Source organism: Grus americana, chromosome 2 (genome assembly GCF_028858705.1).
Source record: "Grus americana isolate bGruAme1 chromosome 2, bGruAme1.mat, whole genome shotgun sequence".
Lineage (NCBI taxonomy): Eukaryota > Metazoa > Chordata > Aves > Gruiformes > Gruidae > Grus > Grus americana.
In genome coordinates, this window is record NC_072853.1 from 50834479 (window position 1) to 50860129 (window position 25651).

Below are 25651 nucleotides of genomic sequence, written 5' to 3' on the forward strand. Positions count from 1 at the left end.
GCGCTTTGTGCACAGTGGCAAATACAGGGCTGGCTGTAGGTGCTCAGAGAAGTTTTAAGAGTGGTTTAAAGTGGAATCCTCCTCCTCACCCCTTCCCTATCCTAATGTGAATTTAGTGTTAGCAAATTTTAGTTTCTCTCCTCTCAAGTAGCTGTGCATGATCGTAATCAATTGCAGCACTAAAGTGGGTTCACAGATACCACCTCTGTGTTGCTGTGGACAAGAAGCCTACTCCTGGTTAGTCACCCGCTTGGCTGAGGAGCGTAACATCTTAAAATGTACTTGCACAATCTCCTGTTATTATGTGAATTTGTGTTGTTTTCTAAAATGACTTGTTTCAGGCTCGGCTCTCTGAAATACCTAAAAGGAAAGATGAGGCGGCCAAAGCAGAAAAGGGAAAAGTGGTGAAACACTTGCATTCCTTTTGCTGGAATGTACACAACCATTTTTCTTCTGCATTTCACTTGTACTGTGGTTCCCAAGGAAAAACAAAGTTAAGTGCCAGCCTGCTTTATTAGGGAAGACAGATTGTTTTATTTCTGTCTTTTGAAGGAAGCTTTTAGTAAAGTGGGCAAAAAGTCAGGAGTAGTTAAAGCTACTCCACTCCTCCTCAGAGGAGGAAAAGTTCTAGACTTCGCATTATCTCACTCTGTGCTGGTCATGTGCAGAACCGAGGTAGCGCAGCGAGCTGTGTGGCTTCTCTGCACAGAGGGGATGGTGGTGAGACCGCACATTTCTTCCAGTTTGGAAGCTTCAGCTGGGCTCAGGGCTGCTGCTCTGAGGCTAGAGCTGTCCCGCTATCCCCAAAATGCTTGTTAACATGTCAAGCAGACAAAGCTCTCCTTGTGCACTGTTTAGGTTTTACAATAGTTAGTTTCCAGTTTTCCATGATCTGGCAAATACAGGAACTTGAGCAGATTTGTCTTAAGTCATGCACAAGTTCAAAGCATGTGTAGCATTTTGACCCAGGGTATAATCTTTCCAGGGGTTTGTTTGTGTCAAATAGTGTGGTGATGGAGTATTGGAGTGGGTTGTAAAATCAAGATTAATTTCATGTTTATGTAAATCAAATTTGTTAGTCTCTTAATTCTGGTAATTTCCTGTGAAACGCTGTGGTTAACAGTGAAAAGAAGTTCCTGCACACTCATTGATTTGATTTTTCTTTTCATTGAAAACTAATTGCATAGGTGGTTTATCCTTTCTTACAGTGATCAAAGCAGCTTCAATAGCTGTGATAAAATTGACAAACCTAACATTGAGGCATGGAAGAATTGCTTGAGTGAGAAATGGAGCTGCATTTGTGGGAGTAGCAGGGAAATTCTCCCTTCATCGAGATAGAAACAAATTAAGGAAAAAGCCTCCTTTGCCTATTTAGCAATAAAGTCTAGTGTGCTGTAAGCTAATGCCAAATATGTTTCTTCTCATCATTACTACAAGAACCTGTCTTGATTTTTTTTTTTTCTTTTTAAAGGTTCTCTTCTTAGATGCCTGACGTCACGGTCTTGATTTTCTTTCAGACCCTAACTGTAAACTAGAAGACAAGGCAGAAGATGGAGAAGTGCTAGACTGTAAGAAAAGGCCGGATGAAGGGGAGGAGTTAGAAGAAGAAGTTGTGCACAGCTGTGACAGCTGCCTCCAGGTGTTTGAGTCACTGAGTGATATCACAGAACACAAGATTAATCAATGTCAACTGGCAGGTAAACAATACTTATCACTTTGGTGCTTCGTGCACTGTTCTATTTCTGATTCCCATCCTCTGCTTCTGATCTCTTTCCTCCTTTCTCAGTTATTTTACTCCTGCACCTGAATGCTTAGGTGAGACCTTTATAAACAGATTCTGGGACAGGATTATACTGTAAATGGGGCACTATAAATTTCCTTCATATCAAAGGTTGTATGGATAATTACTGCATTGTCACTGTATTTGAAGTGTTTGTTAGCTGTCTGTGCCTGGCTGCTGCGTGTATTTTCTAGATTCATACCGTACAGCTTTCTGTACTTTGCTTATACATGTATTTTCCTAAGTCACTTGTGAACACAGAGGGTGTTTGTAAGTGGGGTTTAAAGGCAGCCGCATCATGAATTTGCACAATGGCATGTTGCAGATCTGGGCTGGATGTTGTGTTAATCTAATCTGTTAACTCCAAATGACTGTACAGTAATCAGTAACTGAAAGTTGAGAGGAATGAAGCAAATTGTTAGAGGGAAAATAGAATCCTGGCATTAGTCAAGGGGCAGAACTTGATCAGATAATCCGATACTACTGAATTGAGCAGAGCTGGGTGAATGGACCTGTAGCCAATCCGGGTTCCTCTTTTGAAATGAGTGTAGACAGCCCTCTCACCTAGGAAACCACATGAAATCTGCTGAAATACTTTTGCCCTTTAGATTGAGTAGGCCTTTTGATGGTATACACTGTAGGTCCAAATAGACTCAGTATCAACAGAAAGGCGTTTTTATTTTTTATTAAATGGTACTTTAGTTTTAGCCTCTACAATGTAAAATATATGTATTGTGCAGTGCAGTTATGTTAAAAACCTTTCTTTATTGTGACTTTGTAAACAAGGAAAGCCATCCTTCCCATTTGGGAATGCTTTTAGAAAGTGTATGTATGTTCATATTTGGAGAGCTTTCTGAGTTAGTTTTGGTTCCAGTAGATCCACAGGCTAAGTCCTGGCAGGATGACATAGAAGTCAAGTAGAAGTACTGCTCGTGAGGATGACATGTAGAAAGAAGGTGAGCAGAAGAGAAATAAGTGGGCAGGAGCAGAAGGAAAGTTGAGGAAGTAAGGTGAATTTGTCAAATGGTTTTAATCCCAACTTCAGATTACGAAAGATGAAAATCTGCTGCAGCAAGAAATGTTTACTTTTATTAATATATCGCTTTGACTTTTCTAGCCTTTAAAATGTTTTTCTAACTTCAGGTACAGTCAGTTCTGACATTCCCTAATCACTCCTACGAACTTCTAGAATGTATTTGCCTATATTGTTCATGGTTTCTGGGAGTATGGATATTCTCTCTTGACTTTAAAAAACTTAATGTTTTTCTCTCCTTTTCTTCATACCTCTCTCCTTTCTTTTGCTCCTTCTATGTTGAAAAATTAGTGGCTTTAGCTTGTCTCTTCCTTCCCTTTCCCAGAAAGCATTACTCCTGCCCTGATCCTCTGGATCTCACCTTTACTGCCTCAGATCCCATTTATTCATCCTTGTTTTTTCACCTCAAACTGATATGGCTGTTTCTCCTGGAGCACTGCTCCTGAACACTGCAGTTCTTGCTGAGAGTTGTGTTGCTAAATGAGAGTGAAACCAAATATGCTGGATTAATCAATTTGGGGTACACGTGCAAAGGCAGGAATATTTGTATGATGTCAGAGGATGGGGGAATGAAAATTAATCTTGAAGGAAATTGTTTAAGTTCCTAAAAATACCTTTACTTCTCTTTCAAGGAAACTTGTGATAGTGAATGGGTAGAGATCAGACTGTTTGAAAGCTAATGAAGTGAATAAAAACCTAAACTGCACATCCTTCTGGACTACCAAGTTGACAAAAAGTCAACTGTCATGTGTTTCTAAATATAAATGACCAAAATACACCCTTAAGTTGAGAGAGCAGCCGCATGGAATGGCCAGAGTTGAGGATTTCTTCTTTCTCCAGCAAAGAAATACTAAACAGGTGGTTAGTGAGCTGAATTCAATGCAGGGTCCTAAGCTGCATGTATGGCCTAACACTAAGGATACAACATTTATGAAAAACTCATCCTTTTAGATTATTTTTAGTTAACCAGTGACAAACAGTTGACAGGCAAGCAGCTTACCTTTCTCTTGTGAAGCACAATATATATTTGACAAAAATAAAGTTTGCTTTTAGCATTTTAGGAAAGGTTCCTGGACTTTTGCCTTTCTCTTGGATTTCCACTAATGCCTTTGGGTGCCGTGCTCAGATTCATAGTTCTTAAAAAAAGTATTACCATGGAGGGGTGGTGGCACATCCCTTTCTCATCAGTCTTCTGACACAACAGGGCGTTACGTAATTGCTCTGGTTGTCTCCCTTTGGAGGAGTCCCAATGAAACTAGCAGACACCCTGAGGTATTTGTCTGTCACTAAGTTGTTAATGAAAGGCAAGAAGTTTACCAAAATTTAATTTCTTCTACTATATTCTGTTGTTTGGGTTGAATGTGTTCTTTCTGGAGGAGGGCATAGTGTATCATCTATCCTCATGCATGATCTTTTCAATCTGAGCTTCATCTCAGGTACTGAAGAGTTACCTAAGTTGTCCAGTATGTAAAAACACCGGGACTGTCAGCCTCTGAAGTTCACATTTGAGTTGTGAAGCCCTCCAAACCCTGATTTTTCAGATGGCTGAGCCAGCTGCAGCTTGTCTGAATCTTATTGATCTTTGGAGATGCTCTGTGAGATGCATAGGTAGCTGCACTGCAAGAATTTATGAACTGTGCATGTTGACCCAGTTGTAGGTTCATTTTCCATACAGTTATACTGGGTAAAATAAACAGTTACATTGGTGGAACAAACAGGATGGCAAAACAGTGGTGTAAGACAACCTCGTAGTAAAACCCTTGGTATGAAACATGAGAGTTGAGTGTCTCAGTGTCTTGACTGCCCCTAATTCTACCAACCCTGTAACAGGCTTGAGAATGGGGCTTGCCACTGTAGGTTCTCAAATTGATACTGGGGCTTCTAGTTTTTGCTTTTGAAAATGTTAGATGTGTTCTTCTGAAGCTTTGACACTTCAGTGGAAGGAGCAAAATTGCTTTATTGAATCTTCATTCTGCACTCTCAACCAAAGACAGGATTGGGGAGAAGGGAGCTGGTTTATTAAACAGTGGTCTCAATCTCTCAAAGCGTCAGTTGCCCCCACCTATTCAGAGGATAGTGGAAGATGAGGGTTACTTACAACTCTGTGAGATTTAACTCTCAGGATCTTGAATTGCTGTTCTCTTGCAGATTTTTTCAAAGGAGAAGAAAAAAGTTCTCCCCAACTGGTTTGTTCCTGTAATCTGTTGTTTGAATTGAACTCATGTTCTTTTTCTAGAGGAGGGCATAGCTGCTCTTTTATCCTAATGTGTGCTCTATTGATCTTTTCAATTTGGGTCTGATCCAGTATCCATTGAAGTCAATGAAAAGATTCCCATTGACTTCAATGCGGGATGGAACAGGTCCTTCTTGAGCTATTTAGTAATATTTTTTGCTATCATCTGAAATTCTTGTACTGAAGCTTTCTCTGAAAAGGTGATGATTTATTTATGTTAATTGCTGACAATTCCTGTGATGTTTGTGGAATACAGATAATGGGTAAATGGGGGGAAAAGTAAAAAAAAAATTCTTCGCAATATTTGTAACCACGGGCAGATAAAATGCTGAACTATATTAATTTAGTCATTACAAAAGATTGGCAATAAAAATATGGATTTAATAGTGTTTCTCTCTGACGTTAATGCTTTTCTTACTCTGTCCTTCCTGCAGCATTTCCATTTAAGAACTCATGAGCCACTTGCACATTGTCATCCTCTAAGTTGTGTATATAAGTAAAGGACCCAATTAGCATGGCTATGAACCTGATATCCTTCTAGTATATGTCAGTTTGAATCTCACTGTAGGAACATGCATGCAGGATCAATGTGGTGCACTACCGATAAACCCTCAACTGCACCTTCTCTCCTTCTTCTGACAACTGGAAAAAAACCTTAACCTTTTGCATTTCTGCCATATATGCTGTTGGCGGGGCACAATTTGTCAGACACGCCCTAATCTTCTCCTGCTTGATTTATAATCTCTTCTCCCTGCACACAGTGCTTCGTGCTGTTTATTTCACCTTACAGTCCAAATCCTCAGGGATTGTACTCCATGAGGTCTCCCCTGTATATGTGAGAACTACCTCTCTGCTGGCCGGCTGTGTTCAGAGGCATTCAGCTGAAGCTTGGTTCTCTTGAAGATCCTGTAGGTTGCTTTGGCATCAGAAGTCTGTCATTACCAGAATACTAGAAAAAGGGAGCATCCTATGGTGCTGCCTTGCTTGCAGTCAAACATGCAGTGAACATGCTAGTCTAATTGGCCGAGTTGTTGAATAACTCAACAGCAATGGACATGCTGGTACACAAGACTGCCATCCTCCACCTGAGCGTCAGTAGACTTAGTGCATGTTACATGACTTCCCTACTAGCCCCATTGGCATCACAGGCTGTAAAACTTGTCTGAAAGCAGGCTACTGAATCATATGCAGTCCTAGCTTCAAGGCTAAGGGTGTTCTGAGGTAAAAGACATGAGGTATTTCCCCACTGGGGATATTTATTTTACCTTTAGGTGATTATGTAGACTTAGTTTTATGCTTTGGGCTCTAGCTTAGTGCTAGAGCTTTGACAGATTGAGTAAGTATGTCAGGTAGAGCTGAGAGCCATTCATGTTATCCCGTAAGTTGTTTCTGGTGTTGAAAAGGTTACTGGCTATAGCTGTGTGTCCCCTGCCAATGAGGAGATGCAGTCCTGCTCTCTAGCCATGCTCAGAGATTCCTCTCCCATGCCATCTGAAAGTAATTCCAGTGGATATATTGGGGACCAGTTGTTCCGAGTGCCACTCTCTGTCAGCACTGGAGTATCACTAGGCTGGGAACTTTTAGCTAAGTCAGTATTTCTGTGTTTCCAATTTTGACCAAAAGTAATTTACATGGATAGCATCCTCCTCCTGTATGGTTGAGAAACACCTTCATGCATGTCTAGATATAAGAGGTTGTGCTACCTAACAGCTTCACAGACAGCATGCACCACGAGTGATCATGGACTTACCAAATGGGAGGTAACAGAGATTCCACTATAATGGTTTCCTTCTCTTGCCTCTTTTCTCTTCTTCCTAGTGCCCAGGAATCTTTCATCTTTCTGAATGAGTTGGTAATGCCAGGACCATCTCCTTCACTAGAAGACTTGAAAACTTTCCAGGGGATTTTGTCCCAAAGGATGTATGCTGTGCGCTGTGAGACTACAAGATAAATCTTGTGAGCACTTGGTGTTGTCATGCTTTGATATCTTAGCTAGAATTACTCTTCCTGCTAGTAAAAGAATCCTAGAGCTGGCCAAATATATTGCAGGTCTTGCCATTGTTTTCTTCAGTTTCCACTATCTCTGTGGAGAAAAGATACATGGCAAGGGTCCTTGGTCATTTCTGCAGTACAGAGAAAAATCTGAGCTTGATAGAAGTGCTTCTGAGGACAAGGACCCTAAGAAGTTAAATCTATGATGCACCAAAAGCATATTCATCTGCCTCATTGCAGCTAGTGGCACACTGCCAAGCACTGTTTGCCAAGTACAGTTACTTCACTTGAGAGAGTCACCCTGTTTCTCTTGAGAATTCCTGCACCAAGGACTGCATATGGATTTTACATTAAACAGTTATTGAATGAAAGACAAACAGTGCTTGGACTGGGGACTTGAGCTTAGGCCTCTCTTTTTCCTTAGAGGGCTTCCCAGTTGCTGTACTACAGAGACATGCTCCTACTTTTCCATTTGCTTTGGACTTCTGACTTCTTTTCCACAAAATGACATTCTGTTTGACTGAGCCAGTGGAAAGCAGACCCTCTCCTCCTGTTTCCTGTCCCAGGCAACACACATGGTAGTACAATGCAATTCTTTGAGTTTGTAAGTTGTGGACTCATCCTTTCAGAATTATGTGGTCCAGGGCCCATATCTGCAACTCCAAATCCTTGATATTTGAGGAACAGGGTGGCAACTACAGCCTCTGTCTCTGAAGATCATAATTTTGAATTCAGAGGCAGTGTAAAGCCTGTCAGTGGACTTGGATGGAAGATTTATATGCATTACAGAATAGCCAAGCCATGCTAAAACCATAGGAATTTGGAGAGTCTGCCTTACAGAACTTCATATACAGAACTGCATGCTCCGAAGCAGGACAGGTGAAGGTCTTGATAATTGTATTCTTAGATTTTAATGTCAAAATTCTGTATAAATAAATCTGTAGCTGCTCAGATATGGAGAGAACTTGTATATGGTGGAGCTGACAGCTGTGAAAGTAGGTTGCATAGCCTTCTTGCTGTTCTTCAAAACCCCTGTGCTTACCTTTAGAGACAGTAGATCCATGATGAATAGCCAACATGGGCAAGGAGGCATAAACTCCTCCCCCTTTTGCTTGGAAACTATTAATCTCTGCTACTGAGATTGTTAATCAGTCATAAAACCAGTAGATCTTCACCTCCTGGGTGTTTTAAAAGCAGCCTGTTGTGCTTCCTGAGTTGTCTGTCAGTGACCCGTTGTAAATGAGAGCAGCTGATGACTGTATCATGGAACTGTTATTCTTGACTTGGGGAACCCCCTTAATAAACCTGTTCATGAGCATTAATTGTAAATGCCAGAACTCTTGTTCTGTTTGGAGGTGGGAGAGGAAGCAAGTGGTGGTGTCTTCCAAGAGGCTTTGAGTGCTCCCTGTATATCATGGAATCATGGAATGGTTTGGGTTAGAAGGGACCTCAAAGATCACCTCGTTCCAACCCCCCTGCTATGGGCAGGGACACCCTCCACCAGACCAGGTTGCCCAAAGCCCCATCCAACCTGGCCTTGAACACTTCCAGGGATGGGGCCTCCACAGCTTCTCTGGGCAACCTGTTCCAGTGCCTCACCACCCTCACATTAAAGAATTTCTTCCTAATATCTAATCTAAATCTACTTTCCTTCAGTTTAAGGCCATTACCCCTTGTCCTATCACTCCATGCCCTTGTAAACAGTCCCTCTCCAGATTTCTTGTAGGCCCCTTTTTAGGTACTGGCTGCTATAAGGTGTCTCCGGAGCCTTCTCTTCTCCAGGCTGAACAACGCCAACTGTCTCTGCCTGTCTTCACAGGAGAGGTGCTCCAGCCCTCTGATTATCTTCGTTGATCTATCTTTCATTGGTATTTTTTCCTTGATTTTGTTTCCTGTTTTCCTCTTATGCTAGCCTGATTTTTCATCACTAAAAAAGGCAGGTGATTCTTTTAGTACATATTGGCAAGTATAGCTTTACTTGGATATCTACTGTATGTGTCCACCAAGGACTTTACACCATATGAACCTGAACTCCCAACATAATGGCAAGGTAATCATCGTGTCAGACCCGATGTCCCTGCACCAGTGAGGAAACCGTTGCCTCGCTGAGTACCATGGACAGAGACGCCTCCTTGCCAGCCCAGGAAGTCCTGGTCTGCAGCAGAAACCACTCAACTGGAGACTGGAGTTCTCTCACTGGCAAAGGGGTTTGGTGTAGGCAGCCCCAGTGCAAGGGTTACCAGGTCTACTACTAAGAGACAGTACAACTTTCTGTCAACTGTCTTTTACATTTAAATAATCTAGCATCATGTATGAGGTTATTAGGGCTCATCTTGCAGCAATCCATGCCTTACTGGGCAAATGGAGTATAGCAGCAGAGTTTGGCCAACGTGCTGTTAACACACAAGGTATCCACTCCTGTCTGGAACATGAATTCAATCATCCTGGGAGTTGGGCATCACACATTCGAACCATGCTTTTGATCACTTCTTTTCAAAGTTTCTTAAGTAAATACTCTTTCACTGAAGATAAGGAATGAATATTGAGGACAAGAGTACACTCTTTTGCAGGTTAAAAGACCCCATGTGCCTATCAACCAGAGCCTGTTTTTCGGCATATACTCTAAGGTTTGTGTAAACAATATACCTTACTTCAGTGTCTTCTTCCCAAGTCATGCTCAGCTGTAGGACTTATGGTCATAGTTCTGTGCTATACCAGAGGACGTGTATGTGCTGCTTTTTTGACATAGGACTGTGAAAGCATCAATTAGGCATACCTGACATGCCATTGGGGTGAGTGCAATAGCATTAGGCTCTGGGAGGGACCATGATAACATTATAAATAGTTCTTCTTCTGGCTTTGGTATTTTGTGGTTACCAAGTTAGCTCTACGTCATCATCCTGGTCTCCAAGCACTGATTTACCCAGCTCCTTAGCTTTTTCAGACTTGGTGGAAAGTCTGTTGAAAATCTGCCCCAGCTAGATCCAGAACTTTGCTTTATTACATTGACAGTCTGTTGCTCCATTTATTTATAGCCGCTGCTGGGTGTTCTAAAGGTCAAGCCATTTCCTCACAGAGCATTTCCAAATGGGCAGTACAGGGTATCTCTCTGTGTTACCATTTGGCTACTGTGTCTTTCCCATTGAATATTAACTTCGCTGTCCCAGAGCTCAAGTGACATCTCCCGCCTGTTTCAGAAGAGGGTCCAATTTCTGCAGTCTGCCAGGTGATGACATGAGGTAATCCACTGACCTTTTTCAGGCATTGTGTGGAGGACGTAACTGCCAAAGCTCATTCCAGTTCTGGGAGAGCAGTACTATAATCACTATTTGATCTATGCAGCTGAAATTCCTAATTCTCATTGTCCAAGGAAGACTGTTGCCTGCAGGGGAGAGAAGGGAGGGGGCAGGGGGAATCATCAACACTGGCACATATGTGAAGAAGAAAAAATAGTCATTACTTACCCTATGATAACTATGCTGCTTCCAATTACTGTTGTAATCAATATAGATCCTGTGGCCAAGCTTGTCTTGCTTTTCACAGTCCTCAGTAATACAGACTTTGAATTGTAAAGCTGCTGCTGATACAGGGTCGTAGCTACCCTGACCTTTACCCAGTACAATGGGAATTCATGTGTATGATTCTAATAGACACACTATTAAAAATAAAACAATGATTGTCTTGCATGTATGCACATATATACACCTACAGTCCATATTGACTACAGTGTTTCAGAAAATCACTTACTGTAGAGTAAATACCTGTTGTTTATTACATGCTTCTATTTTACTGGAATATTTATATATAATATATTGTCAGTGTATTACAAAATGGGTTTTGTTGCTATGACAAATTAATCTTTTTAAGTGGTGAATTTCCTGCACCTTCTAAAATAATTTTCTTGAAATACTTGCTGTTTTTATTATTGGTGCTTGCTTTAATTACCATTTAGAAATGAACGGAATGGGAGGTACAACAGATTATCATTACTTATATGTTCAGCAGTTAAATTCATAGCTTGAAAGCCAAATGTAACAAAATGCCCCACAGCTCTTTAACACTTTGCTTAATACAGTTGTAGAAGAACCTTAATTCATGTTTATACAATCAGCTGTGGAGTGTTAAGGCTTCTGGGTGATGTGGTAGTTCACTAACACACCACCTATATGAGCTCAGTTTATCCTCTCAAGCATCATCTGCAGGGTGTAAAAACCCTTCTTTTTATGAAAAAGAGAATTGTTGGAGGGGAAAGGTCCTTAAAGACATTCCAGTCCCTACCTGATCTTGGCGTAATAACCTGTCTGAGATGGTTGCAAAATCACTTCTTCCATACTGTGACTCTGTTAGTTAGAGGGAGTGGGGTTAAGACAAAGAGAAAGCACATCTTAATTCGCCCACGGTGGTCTGAGCTATACCTTGTATTTTTTTGAGAAAGATATCTATTGTGTTGAATACTCTGTTGTGGAAATCCACTGTGATGTTCAGATAGAAATTTAGCCCTGGCACAGGGTGCTGCACCTGTGGAAAACACTGGAACCTGCAGTGCCTTTTACTGAAGCTCCTCTGTTTTTTACAAGACACCAGATATGCCATTAATTCCAACCGTTCTTCCAAAATGACTGATAGTTGAGGCAAACTCTTCCTTAATGTGAACCCTTAATATTCCTAATTTTATATCCCTGTACTTGTGCTAAGAGGTCATAGTCCTTAGCTGGGGATATCATTTGGGAATGCTGTAGTGTAACTGAGATCTATGACCTCTTAATAAGCATCAGGAGAACGAGATGGGGATCATTCTACAACATGCCCTGGGGGTACTTTCCCTTCAAGAAGGCAAGCTGGAACTGTTCAACTTTTTTCTTTCTTTCAGTTTTTTACCTTCAGGGGGAAATTGATCGATTTGGAGATGATTATTCCATAATCTCTGAATTTTTCTCTTCTACACTGCAATGGGAACTCCTTGAAGTTTAAAGGGGTTGTGTCTCCTGTGTGCACTGTGGAATGAACCCAAAGAGTTTATGGGGACAGCAGTTCTCTTAGCACAGTTAGTGTAATAGTAGGCAAGTTTGGAACTAAAATACCAGGAGGGTCTGTGGAGAGAAAAGGGTAAATTTGTTATTAAATTTGGCTGACTAAGCATGACCACTTCTCTCAATGGATGCTTCATTTGGAATTTATTTTTGGGGGGAGGAAAGTGGGGTTTTCCCAGAAATGTGGATGTATTAAAGATATGGTAGAACTGAGAGTTATCATAGTGAATTGAAGCAAACTAGAAAAGTTGAACTGGCAGTCAACTTCTAAAAAACTCAAACTTGACAAAGAATATTTGACATGGATTTAATAATGCCACGAAATGCTGGAACTTCATCTGTGAAATTTTGCATTAAATTTACTCTTAATAATGTTATCAAAATCATGTTAAGTTTATACGTGTACAAGTAAAGTGATTTAATGTTTTTGTCTGCAATATTTCTGAAGCACATCAAATGCAGTAAATTATTTTGCCTGTACGTAAACAAGGAAAGCATGCTTTCAGAACAGGGGATGAAACTGGAGTGCTTCAAAATGTCTTGTGAAATAGAACTCTATGTAAGATAGTGCCATGGATTGGCATTTGATCGATATGTATAATATATGGGAATTCATTTTAAATTTCATAAAAATACCTGTCACTGGTTTATTACCTCCCTCACCGTGACCAGAACGGGTGTCTCTCGATTGTTTTACTGCTGGATCCCAGCAGGAAGTGCAGTCTAATGACTGAAGGAAGGTTGGGTGACTCATGCGGGGGAGGCTGGAGAAGGGTCAAGTTTTTCAAGTACTTTGCAAACCTTCTACCAGCTGTAAAAGCAAAGCATAGGGAAATGAAATGGCAGTTGCTAATTTACCTTCCTCCGGTGAATGCAGGCTTCAGCATGAGTGCATAACACATCAGTTTTACTGTTAACACATAAATTAACATCAATAATTTTTCATATGTATACATTTATTTCTTATTGCTGTTATCTGACTTCAGTACGTGGCCAGAAGTGATACTTGGATTTTTGCAAAACACTGAGCACGTTTGATCTTTCCTGTAAATTCAGTTTCTAAGCAACACATCCTTTGTCCTGAACTGTTTTAATATGTCAATAACTGTAGGTTTCTGTATGATTCTAATTAGTCTTCTAAACTGTATTTGAAATACTTAAAACAGTTTTAATATTTGCTTTTTCTGTCATGTTATGATTAGAATATGTTGCATTACAAGACAATCTTTCCTTCACTAGGCATCTGTGTAGCCTGAGTGGAGAATGTTTCTCAATTTATGTCCATCAGGTGTTGGCTGTATCTTTGCTTCACTGAGACCAATGGAAATTTCATTATTATGTTCATTGAGGGCAGGATTTCTACTACCGAGTTCAAATTCTCATTCGATTGTATTACTGCTCTCAGGATTCTTCTCCGTGGCACTCAGATCTCTGCCTTTCCAACACTCTTTATCGTTTCAAAATAGTAAGTGCTTAACAAACTTATTTCCAAATAGCACTTCCCAAACAACTGGCTGTGGTATTAACCCTATAGTTGCAAGCAGTTTCTCATGGCAGGTTAGTCTGAAAGCAGAAAAGCTGCTTCTGTCTGCCGTGATACCAGGTGCTCTCAAAAGCAAAGGCTGAGAAAATGGAAAAATGCAGTTTATCGTATTAAAATTAGATTCTGCCTCTCTTGTGACCCTCTCCACCTGTCATTATCTTTGATTTTCTCTTGTTATTTGGTATGTTTATTCTTGCTACTGAGGCTCTGCTTTTCTGTCCTTGTTATCTTTATAGTTTTCATTCTCTTACTGAGTGTTTCTGGAGGTGTGCTTTTATTTCCATCGCCTTTTCCACTATCAGCAGGTCAGGTATCCCTGCAGTTCTCCCTTTGGCTGAGAAGGGCGGAGATGATTTTCTCTAGTGCTGGAGTATCCCGCTGCTTCTCTCCTTCTTGTCTGTTCTCCCTCCTTTTTCACTCTCCACTTTTCTACTGCTTGTCTCTGTTCCCTTTTTGCCTTTAGGATATCTCTCTCTAGAGTAGTGCTACTATTCTTATTGGGTGCTTCAGCAAGAATAGCAGACTGAAACTCACAGTTTCATTCTGCTGCCTCTGCTGGACTTGATGCTTTTTATAGGAACCAGGAACATAGATGCAATCTCAGGTCTACAGCCCATCTTGTTATTTGCACAGTCATCCATTGCAACTGTCTCATTCTTGGTTTGCTCACTTTTTGATCATTTTTAAAAATACTCCAGCTTTTGTGTAATGTTTCTTTAGGACTATACCATAGTGGATACTACTGAAAGTATCACAAGAAGTTCCCAAGTGGTAAGAACATTTACCCCGAATAGCATGGGGCAAAAGAGTGTTTGATATTCCATAGAGCACATGTTTTTTTCTCCTCTCAATGCAGGCATAGCTGACCCTGATTTATTGTTGAGAGTGAGTTTGTGTATACTGAGTTGGCTTCATGAGAGCCTTATAGCCTTTTCTTGCGTTTCAGTTATTGGGCAGTGTCTGAAGTGCTTGAAAATTACTTGTGCAGTTCTCCTCTATGGGCATGGAAAGAGGCCCAATACAAATTAAAGGCTAAATTGTAGCTGTTGCAAAATTCATCGGCTTGGACACGAAATCAAAGAGAATCTCTGTATGCTGTGAGTCCCACAGACTTTTTCATACAGTGTTCTTGAAACCACACCTCAGTTAGTGGATCTGATGCTGTGAGGGTGGTGAAAGGGCCTAGCAGATGTAACTGATTAATAAATACACGTTCAGTGTGTCAGTATTGTTCTTTGCATGTGGGGCAAACCTTATATTTGATATGCCTGTAAGAATTGCACAATGCCTTTCATTCTCTATGCTCCAAATCTTTTTTACAACTATTTATCTACAATACCACGAAATGTAGCCAGCTTTGCAGAAGAGAGCAGCTGAGACCCATGAGACATAGTAGGGGGAGACAGGAAACTCTGGCCAAGAATAATGTGGCAAAACTCCTGCTCTTGTGAAGAATGCCACAGGATCTCTGCTGTCCACAAAAAGCAGATTGCGCTGCAACTTTTAAGATGTGAATGGGTGGGATGGTTATTCCACACATGCATTGCCAAGAAGTGGCCGATGCTTTGTTTTTCAGGTGAGTAGTACTCGTGGGAGTTCCGGGTTTCAAAATGGTACGACAACTCTTTGTCACTCCTTCGTTTCAGAGGTAACTGACAGCACAAGCTCTTTTAGCATCCACGGAGGGAGGCTGGCCCTGATAACCCAGCCGTAGCTGTAGAAACTGTTCCGCATGCAAGGGCTGTCAGTCCCACACGATTCTGAATCATGGGGTCGAGGAAGCGGCTCAGGGTAGTGTTTAACCCTAAAGTCGTATCCTGGCCCTCCCTTTTCTCCTTACCTCTATTCTCTGGGAGCTCTAGCACAATATTTTGACTTGTGAGCCCAGAGGGTTGACTGTGTGGCAGACACTTAAGGTAATTATGGGCTTACTTATACATTTTACTGTCAAATTACATAATTTTCGATAGAGGGCATAATGTATGCTTTCTAATACTCGTTGAGGCTTGGGGTTCTGCCTCTTACTAGATAGCTTAAAAATCAAACCACGTGTTGTAACAGACCCCAGTACAATTGCCATAAAATGCGTGCAGCGTTCCTCCCTTTCCTTCCATAACATTCTAGGATGTATAAATACAGGAGGCTCTGTGGAAGAAAAGTTTGGGTTTGAAATCTTTTACTGTAATATGTGGAATGTGTTTACTAAACTGTGGAAGCTATTAGGGCTACAGGAAGTGTTGTGTATTTAGGTAGTCAGCGTGCTGTTAGTGAATTGAGACATGGAATAATCATTCTTCCATCAGCCAAGTGTAGTAAATGTGTTTTGCAATCCAAATGTTATTTGCATAGTTTATAGGCTTGCCAGCTATTCTCTTAACAATTAAGTATATAGTTTTATCAGAACTACATGCCTACTTCTGAGGAGGGGGAATGCGAAGAGCAGAGAATGACATCTTTTACAAACAAATGAAAAAGAAAATTAATTATTTTGCTATTGACTAAAAATAAGTTTTGATTACACATTGTGGTTGCATGTGGTGACACTGGAACTGAAGAAATTTTACTTTGAGTATAAAAATGGTTCTAAACATTTCCTCTACTCCTATGGAAGTGTCTTTTTTTGGATGGTAGAGAGACACATTTTTCAGCAAGCATCTTTTTCTATAAAAAGATGTTGCAACTTTTGACTGGCTCTAAGTTGTTCATTATAGTATCCTCTTTCTCCTTCTTTCTTATACATTGCTTAAAATGCTGAATAAAAGATGCTTCTTTCTTACTGCTTTTCAATAAGCAGTTAAATCAGATTGAAAGAAGAGTCATTGTGCGTTAATTAGATTGCATGTTAGCTTTAGGGACATTGCTCCAATATAGAACTCTTTAGTTGCCTTTTGTACAATAGCGTGTGCCCATAAAGGTGTTGTATGTTAAAATTCCAATATAATTATGTTGTATGTTTCAATTAAAAATATGTTTTGCAATTAGCATTTTTGCTAGTACTTCATTTATGAGAAACATGGACAGTCATCTCTTTTTTCCTCAAGAAACTCCATCGTCTCCTGGATCCAAACAGTATCTATTTTTGTACGTGGATAGCTACCCTACACTGCTGAAATGCTTCTAAAATAACATGTGTAATATTATATTATTGTGTAAGTAAAGACTGTAGCATTCCCCTTTTCCAGACCTTATGAGCATAATCAGGCGTACCATATTTTAAGAAACACTAAGCCTGTCTGAGCAAAATGCCTGCAGGATCTCATACTTCTCTCCCTATTTCTATTTTTTTTTAAAAAATAGACCTGGCTCAGATTTATGTAGTTCATTTGAAGTTCATGCCATGAGTGGATTAATCATTTAAAGACAGATAGCTAAATGAAGTTACTTTACCTTAAAATTTTCAACTCCAAAACTGGTCTCATAAAATGAGTCTTCATATGTTCTTTGGCATGATTCTTCTGTACCTAGTTTTTCTATGAGCTAGAGCATAAAGGAGGAAAGAATAAAATTCCTATTTCCAATCTAAGGCATGCTTGGTGACTTGTTTCCTCCCTGATACTTAAAATTAAACCCACTCAGTAAGCCTACTTTCTTAGCATTACCAGAAGTGCCACTGTTTTCTCTAAGCTGAGGAAGCATAAAGAAATTATTCCCAGACTGAAAGCCAGTAAACTTCAGGCTAGAATTTACCTTTACAGATAAAGGTAAGTAATTTCACAGAATATTAACCTTCTCCGCATTACCTCATTATTCAAGGCCATGTCTTTCTAACTTCTTGTCTTCCCTCCCCACTTCTCATTTATTTTTTAAATTTCTTACCTGTCTTCCTTTCTGTACTACGTTTGCCGAGAATACAGAAGACTCTTGTGCTAGTAGAAAGGGAAATGATGTAGCTGTGTGTTTGATCTGCTGTTTTTTAAAAATAAGTTATGAGTAGTAAAAATGTTTCTCACTTTCAGAACTTTTGTGTTACGATTATTTGCCTGTCCTTTCAGAAGAGTCATAAATGAAAGAACAGAAATGGTTATAGTCATGGTTTAACCCCAGCTGGCAGCTCAGCCCCACGCAGCCGCTCAATCACTCCCCCCACAGTGGGATGGGGAAGAGAATCAGAAGGGTAAAAGTGAGAAAACTCGTGGGTTGAGATAAAGACAGTTTAACAGGTAAAGCAAAAGCCATGCACACAAGCAAAGCAAACCAAGGAATTCATTCCCCACTTCCCATGGGCAGGCAGGTGTTCAGCCATCTCCAGGAAAGCAGGGCTCCGTCACGCCTAACAGGGACTTGGGAAGACAAACGCCATCGCTCTGAACGTCCCCACTTCTTTCTTCTTCTTCCTCCAGCTTTATATGCTGAGCATTGCATCATATGATATGGAATATCCCTTTGGTCAGTTGGGGTCAGCTGTCCCGGCTGTGTCCCCTCCCAACTCCTTGTGCACCCCCAGCCTGCTCGCTGGTGGGGTGGGGTGAGGAGCAGCAAAGGCCTTGGCTCTGTGTGAGCACTGCTCAGCAGTAACGAAACCATCCCTGTGTTAGCAATGCTGTTTTCAGCACAATTCTGCAACATAGCTCCATACCAGCTACTGTGAAGAAAATTAACGCTACCCCAGCCAAAACCAGTGCAGTTATTCCATACAGATTTCAGGAAGAAACCAGGGAAATGATTCTACTTGATTGCCGACAAGAAAATTAATGCAAGCCGTTGCTCTCTCATGAAGAAAATAGGTTTAAAGTCCACTCATTTCTTCCATTGTTAAGACATGAGTAGATTTTAAACTGTTTAAAATTACTGATCCTGAAAAGCCAGCCTACATGAAAGAGGTTCAGAGAGTGCATAGTTGAATGTGGAGGGGACCAGGTGAGAGTAGATGAGTTAGACAAATTACTGTCACTTTTCATAAGTAATTACTTACAGTCAGAATCCTTTGCTTCGTGTGGATAATTAGTAGCTTCAATGTTTTCATCCAGAGGAAGGCATACAGCTTGGTTTTTTGGTTTTGGTTTTTTTTTTTTTTTCTTTTTATAATTTTGAACTTTCATTTTGTAATGACTGGTGAAGAAATACTGAGTGTGTCTCTCTTAAATCCTGTCTGTCTGAGGTTTAACTCCCAATGTGACAGTACCTTTTTGCCTTAGGCCTTTGATGTATTTATCCTCATAGTGTCTCAGAAAGGTTAGGAAGATCTAAGGGTACTTAAAAATTAAATCAAAAAAATGAACTTAAGCACTTAAGGTGAGATATACATGCTTGCATCTGAAGTTGTGATCCTGAAACGCTCTGCTCAGCTGTTACCTCCCCTAAAAGACACCTTTCTGCCACACTTAATGGTCTCTTGTCTCAGCCTGAGCCCAGAAGTACCACTGTTTTCTCTAAGCTGAGGAAGCATAAAGAAATTATTCCCAGACCGAAAAGCAGTAAACTTCAGACAAGAATTTATCTTTACGGGCAAAGGTAAGTAATTTCACTGAATATTAACATTCTCCACATTGCTTTGTTCTTCGGACCATCCCACAATCTAATGCTTTCCACTATGAGGTGAAATGGTATACCAGGGAATTGTTATTCAGGAATGGTCCACTTCCAAATTTGGGGCATTAAGATGCACAGGTTATTTTAAAAGAAAAAGTAACACACACAAAAGACATAATGATAACTCTACATTGCCTGTTCAGCTTGTTCTTAAATAGCATCATGCAGTTAAAGTGCAGGAAAATGCTGCTGGAGATCCTCTGTTAGAGCTGTGAGGAATGGAGGATGTGAAGGGGAGGTTCTTTGTTTAGTGATGTTGCATTCCTCACTATTCTTTGCCCTTTTCCCCTAGGAATATATGGCATTCCAGGATGAAATTACTGGTACAAAGCAGACCTACTAATTTAATTAGAATTGTAGGCTAGCCTTTTCCTTACACTAGTTATGCCAGTTAATACTGTTACAGAGAAGTAAGTCGTGGTGCATGTGTATACTACCAATCGCTCCTGCAAAGGATTTCCATATAGCTGTAATACCACTGAACCAGTTTCTATGTTGTCCTTTTCCAATGACAGATTGTACCATTGTATTTGGGATACAAAGTGAATTCTTGTGACTCTGAATTTAGGCTTTGTGGAACCTGACTGGGAAATAAGATCTGGAGGTATAAAACTTGCACCAACACTGCTTTGCTACAAGGTTATGTATTGATTTAAACCACTGGGTCCTACCCATCAAAGCTTCTGTTTCAGAAAACATTTTCTGGGAATCTTTCTTTATGAAAAGTGTAGCAAACCCTTAAACAGATTGCTGCTATTTATAGAATTGTCTTCAGAAGTGTATGTTTTATTTGAGATCTCAAATACCTATCTCTGCAACTCCAAAGTAAAGGATGAGGCTTTAAAGATTAGAGGGCAACATCTGTTAACTCTGGCTGTTTTCCATATCTATATACCATGTAAATTTGTTCAAATGATTTGAAAATAGGTATGCATAAAGGTATACCCAACATGTAGTTTACTGACCATAATGTGGAAACCATGATTGCTAAAATGTTTAATTGCTGAATAAATATCTTAATAGCTGAATGGATTCAGAGGTGCCTGGGACCCATGTCACTTTGCACTGAAAGCTAACAAAACAGTCCTCTGTTCCTCCACTCTCATCACTGCTCCAGTTTCATTTATGAAACTTAGATGATTTAAATATTGGCATGAGTAAACGTGAGCAGACAAAACAGTAAACAGGACTGTATCTCTGTGCTTCTAAGTGATGCTGAAAGCAGATCTGGCATCCAAAATGAGGGAAAAGAACTCTGGATTTCAGTGTAGTCACTTCACATACTCACACAAAGATTAACCTTTCCTCTAAAAGTAGTAGTTGGGTATTACTGTGGCAGCCTTCTTCGGACTTTTATTTGCTGTTACTTATTGGTGTTTGATAGAGCAAGTGAAGAAGTAAATACCTGAGGAAAGGACCTTGTGCTGAGTGTAATAATCAGATGAATTTGGGAACCTAAGCTGAATCTGTTCAGAAACTCTTAGTTCATAATATGAATTTCTACCGAAGTAGAGGAAGGCTCAGCACAAGCAGATAATGGACGTCCAGGCCCCTGTATTCCTGACGTTACCCAGGATTTTCCTTTGTGGTCTGAGTATCAAAAGGGAAGAGGGTGATGAAGAAGAAAAGCTTGTTGCATAGGATGGCGTAGAATGGATCTCAGTGCAAAGACCCTTGCCGTAGTGAGCAGTAACTGTGTTATGTCTATATTATATGGTATAATGCCATGCAGAGATAGTTTAGCTCTCTAAGTAAGAAAGTTGTATTAACTTGTGAGCAAACAACTTCTCTTTCTCAGGATGCTGCTTCAGTTCCAGGGCTGGCAAGATCCTCAGTAACTTGGGTATTTTATGTTTGCTTTAATGCACAGTGTGGATGTGCCAAGTCTGTGTATTTGATTTGCAAAGGACAGAAATGTACTGGTTTCCGCTTAACTTGGTTGTTGATGTTGTATGTTGTCCACATAGTGTGACAGTCCTTTCAAAGAGTCAACTCTGTGAAACAGGAATTTCTGTAGAAAACAGTAGTTTCACACCTGTGTCCTCTGAACTTGGCAGGTGACTGAATCCAGGAGACACAGGCTTTCAGTCACTGAAGGCAGAGGTGTAGTTAACTACAAACGCTCAGCCTGTTGAATTTGTCTGTTCACTATTCGTAAGTCAGGGGAGTGTACAGGCACCTTTCTGAACAGGGAAACAGAGTTTGGTCTGTTAGCAGCACTTCTGTGTGTCACATCCTCATTACAATGTGTTTCATTTTATATTCCATTTTTCCTTGTTAATTTGATCCTGTCAGTAGTTAAAACCAGGTAATTTGATCCAGAAATGATGTGATTCATCTATGGAGAATTGAAGCGTACGGAAATTTAACATGAAAGAGAGACCTGTCTTGCACCTGTTTTTCTGTACCAGTATACAGTGACCCTTGAGAAGTTAAACAAGGAATTTTCTTTTGAAAGAGAAGGCAGAAATTCTGCATGATATTAAGGAGAAAAGAGCCTCGGGGAGGATCTTTCAATCACTGTGAGCTGACAAAATGCTCCAGAGCAGCACAGTCCACTTTTAGTGTCACGTTGAAGAATGGAGACACAGTTCAAGGGTGTGCTATTAGTATCGCCAACCCAAACTTCAAGTGTACATGTGATAGAAAGGACCCTGCTGTAGACAGCTAGCTCAGCTGCTGAGTGGTAGTAACTTGAGAATACTAACAGGTCTTTTCCTGAGATCTTATTAAAGATAAGGCTCAAAAAATTCTTGAGCAGATTTGAATCATTGATTTATTTATCATTGTTTTTAAGCTGGAGCACACCAACTGTTTTTTAAATATAGAAGACAAAACCAAAAGAGAATAACCTAGTGAAGTATAGGCACTGCTGCCGTCTTTATTGTCCTGTGCCTCACTCAGGTGGTGTTCAGAGTTACCTGGACTACTATCAGACTTATGCCTCGAGGACATCTACAGTGCTCATGAGACAGGGCTTTATAGAGCAGACTCACACAGCACTCTGCTTCAGAAATGAAGTGATTGCTGGCCAGGAGAAATCAAAAGGGAGCATTACATTACTTCCCACGGCAAATGTGATCTGGACCAACAAGCTGTAACCTGCACTGACAAGAAAATTATCCTTGCCACTGTATTTTAAGGGGGGAGAGCATTTTCGGGTAAGATGCAAGGCAGTTTCCCCTTGGAAGTGTGGGGGGTTGCCATGTTATCAGAGACAGGGTGAAGCTCTGGAGTGGGAAACCATAGAATGGTTCTAGTCAGCAACTTTTTGAGGCATCCGTGTGTCATTCATCAAACTTGCCTTTTGTTTGTGTGAAAACAGAATAAACAAAGGAGATGGTCTCCTACATAGTTCTTCTCAGTGAAGTAGATAATCTTGGTTCACTGAGCAGAATATAAAAACAAGTCATTCTCGATGGCATATGCCATAATGAATGCTTGATTTTGAACGTCTGAGGAGTACATGCCCCCCCTCAAAGCCACACTGAGTATGACACTCGCAGCTTCCATAACTGAGGAGGCTGAGAAAAATCTTTTAAGGGAGGAAGTCTTGATGGCACGTCAAGGTAGGCATTTATAGGCTGTCATGACAAAAAGCCCTGTGTGAGAACAAATAAATACATGAGCTTGTTTTTTCAGCTTATTAGACTGTGCTTGCCAGGGATTGTAAAAATGGGAGCAGTAATTAGGATCAGTATGCAAATGCTATTTAACCTCTCCACAATTATTCCCTACCTCAACTACAGTTTTCTTCCCCCTTCTCTTTCCTCCTCTAGCACATTTCAGCCAAAACACAACCCACACCAAATTGGACTTGCAGCATCAAAGCTGACAAATCTAAACTGATAAAATAAGGGAAACGGAATTCATGCAATTGGAGATTTTACAGAGGGCACTTGCCAGCTTTTCAGGAGCTAACCAGAGGAGTGTCCTTTGAGTAAAGCACCTCAGGAAATCTGTCCTCTGTCATGTATAGGCCCCGGGTTAAGTAAGACTAGTGGATAAAAGCAGCACCATCAGCTATGGCTGAAAGGAATCTCAGGGTCAAAGTGGATGCCAAAACACAGAGCAATGATGTTCCCTGTATAAAACCATATTCAGTAATGGCATTTCTGTATCTTTCAGCTTTAAGTTTTGAAGTGCTCTAAAGATGAAATTCTGTAGGATAATATAAAGGTAATATACTACACTATATATACTTCAGTCTATGCATTGCACCATGAGAGCCTCTGACATCACACAAGAAGGTTGTTTAGCCTTCAGCTTTTTCTGGATAGCCCAAAACATGGAAACCCAGCAGGACCACAGCACACCACCACAGGATTCGAGCATGTGTGCCCCTCTGGAAAGAGTCTGTGTGGTCTTTCTGTGTTCACCTAAATCTCTGTCCTGGTAAAACACACATAAATCATTCAGTGTCATTGACGGAAATCAGAGGAATGTGAATCTGCTGGCCACTTCTTCATGTACGCAGTCACCAAGGAAGGATGATGTCAGCAAACTATGTGGCACCCCACAAGAAAGCACTCTTGGGTGAGAAAGCAGTAGTCATCTTAGGAGGAAAACAATACACAGAGTCACTGCATGACTCCATACATTATTTCCTCTGTGCCCATGGGAGCACAGATGAGTCAGCAACAGTTCATGGTTTGTAGTAACAAAAGTAGCTGACAATTGTAACAAAATCAGTATGGATGCTTGGTTCTCATCCAGGGCCAGCGGGAGGTTCTCAACCAACAAAGCCAATGCAGTCTAGTCTATCAGGACATCTGTTGCTTATGAGGAGAGTGATGTAAACAAAGAACAGCCCTTTCTTCTTGTTTTATCTACTCATTAACAATGTGATGCCTTGTGAACCATAAACATACAGTGTGTGTTAGTTACTGGCTTTGGTGCTGATTATACTGTTGTCAGATGGGAAGTCTCCTCTTCAAAGATCTGTGCAGCTTTGTTGCAGGAATAAAGGTCAGGAGTGGACCTGCGTCACTGAGGTGACCAACTATCTTAGGGTACGATACCACTGATGTCTAGTTTTCACACTCTGCCAACAGCATAATTTTGGACTGTCTATCTCCCTCACACCGAAAGCTGTAAAGCCTGTACTGAAGGACAAAAAGCCACAACCGTACTGTGCCAGAGAGAGACCACAGAAGAGACTGAGGCTGTCACCAAAATGCCCTTGCAGGAGCAGGGTATTTTTAAAATAAAACATCCAAAAGATCATGGGAAGCAGATGATGCCATACTGCAGAGGAAAGGTCTCTCCCACTTGATGGAACAATTCCGTTGCTGAACTCCCTATCGTGTGATTGATTTAGCCCTCTGGGTGTGGGGGAACGCTACCACCAGGCAGCCAGGGCGAGAGGAGAGCTCCCCTCCCACATTTTATGCAAACTGTGGCCAATCTCCATTACTCTGTAGGCAGATGAGGGAAAAACCTCTTAAGTTGTGCATCAGAGAAAAGGGTTAAATCCTGCTTGGTTCTGCCAGGTAACCAGCTGAACTCCCTGAATCATGAAAAAGAATGGAGAGGCAAACAAGAATAAGTCTCTTTTCAAGCCCCATCTCAACTTTTGTGCCCAAGCATGAGGAAAGATCATATAATTTTCACCATCCCCCTTTCTCTTCCAGATAGTTTCCAGCTAGATGAGCAGAGTAGGCATAGTCTTAGAGAGGGATTTTATTGTTAGGCATTTATAGGAGGTAGGACCAAATTGCCCTAGAGTTTCATTGTGATGTGGGACCTACCTCTTCACCAAATTCCTTTGAGAAATGCTATTTCTGTTGCATCATCCCCCTTTACTTGCCATTTGGTACCTGGGTTTTGCTGTGATTTATATAGTAACTTGAAAGTGAACAGCACCATAATCTTTGGAGGGTTAAATGTTGCCGTCAGTGTTTGTGTATGAGTCCAACCCCAGTAAGACTTCTGCTCGTGCAAGAATGGGGAGTACAGCCTTGTCTCTGGCAGCCCTCAGGCAATAGTTGGGATTTGTTCTAATTAATGGAGTCTCTAGTAGGAATTATTCTGTGCTTCCCAAATACGTAACCAATGAGGAGTTCTGTTAGTTCGTTGCTCTGTTTTGATAGGGCTTTCAAACATTTCCTCTAGGCTTTCAGAGGAGAAGTCGTATCGAGTGCATTATTCAGTATTTTGGGCTGTGCTCATCATTGCATTCTTTCTAATCAAAGCACCTTTTTCGTTATTGTGTACACTCATAAACTGCAGACAGCATGCAGTACATAGATTTGGCTGCTTTTCCATAGCCAGTCTGAAAATTGTAAGCAAAATTGCTTTTCATTTTGCCTGACAGCCAGTTTTAATTTTATTCATCATTTTATCATATTATATAACATTTCTGTTGTCTGCATCTGTCTTCTGACTGCTTTCTTTGCTCTTCCTTTTTCCCCCCATTATGTTTATGCTGAAAATATGAAAACAACAATAAAAAAGAGACCAATAATAGCTTCTTGCAGTAAAAAGGGCTTATTAAAAGGATATTTTCTGC

General features: G+C 40.7%; 1 protein-coding gene across 12 annotated transcripts in view; it reads left to right on the forward strand.

The window, feature by feature from the left end:
* ZNF521 (zinc finger protein 521) overlaps nt 1–25651 on the forward strand; it is a 234830-nt gene that overhangs the window by 22918 nt on the left and 186261 nt on the right. For 11 of the 12 annotated variants that reach the window (XM_054815762.1, XM_054815763.1, XM_054815764.1 and 8 more), the window contains one exon: nt 1518–1697. In XM_054815762.1, coding sequence (XP_054671737.1) covers nt 1518–1697 — 180 coding nt within the window. Of the gene's footprint in view, nt 1–1471; nt 1698–25651 lie in introns of all 12 variants that reach the window. The other variant, XM_054815774.1, reaches the window with a different exon arrangement.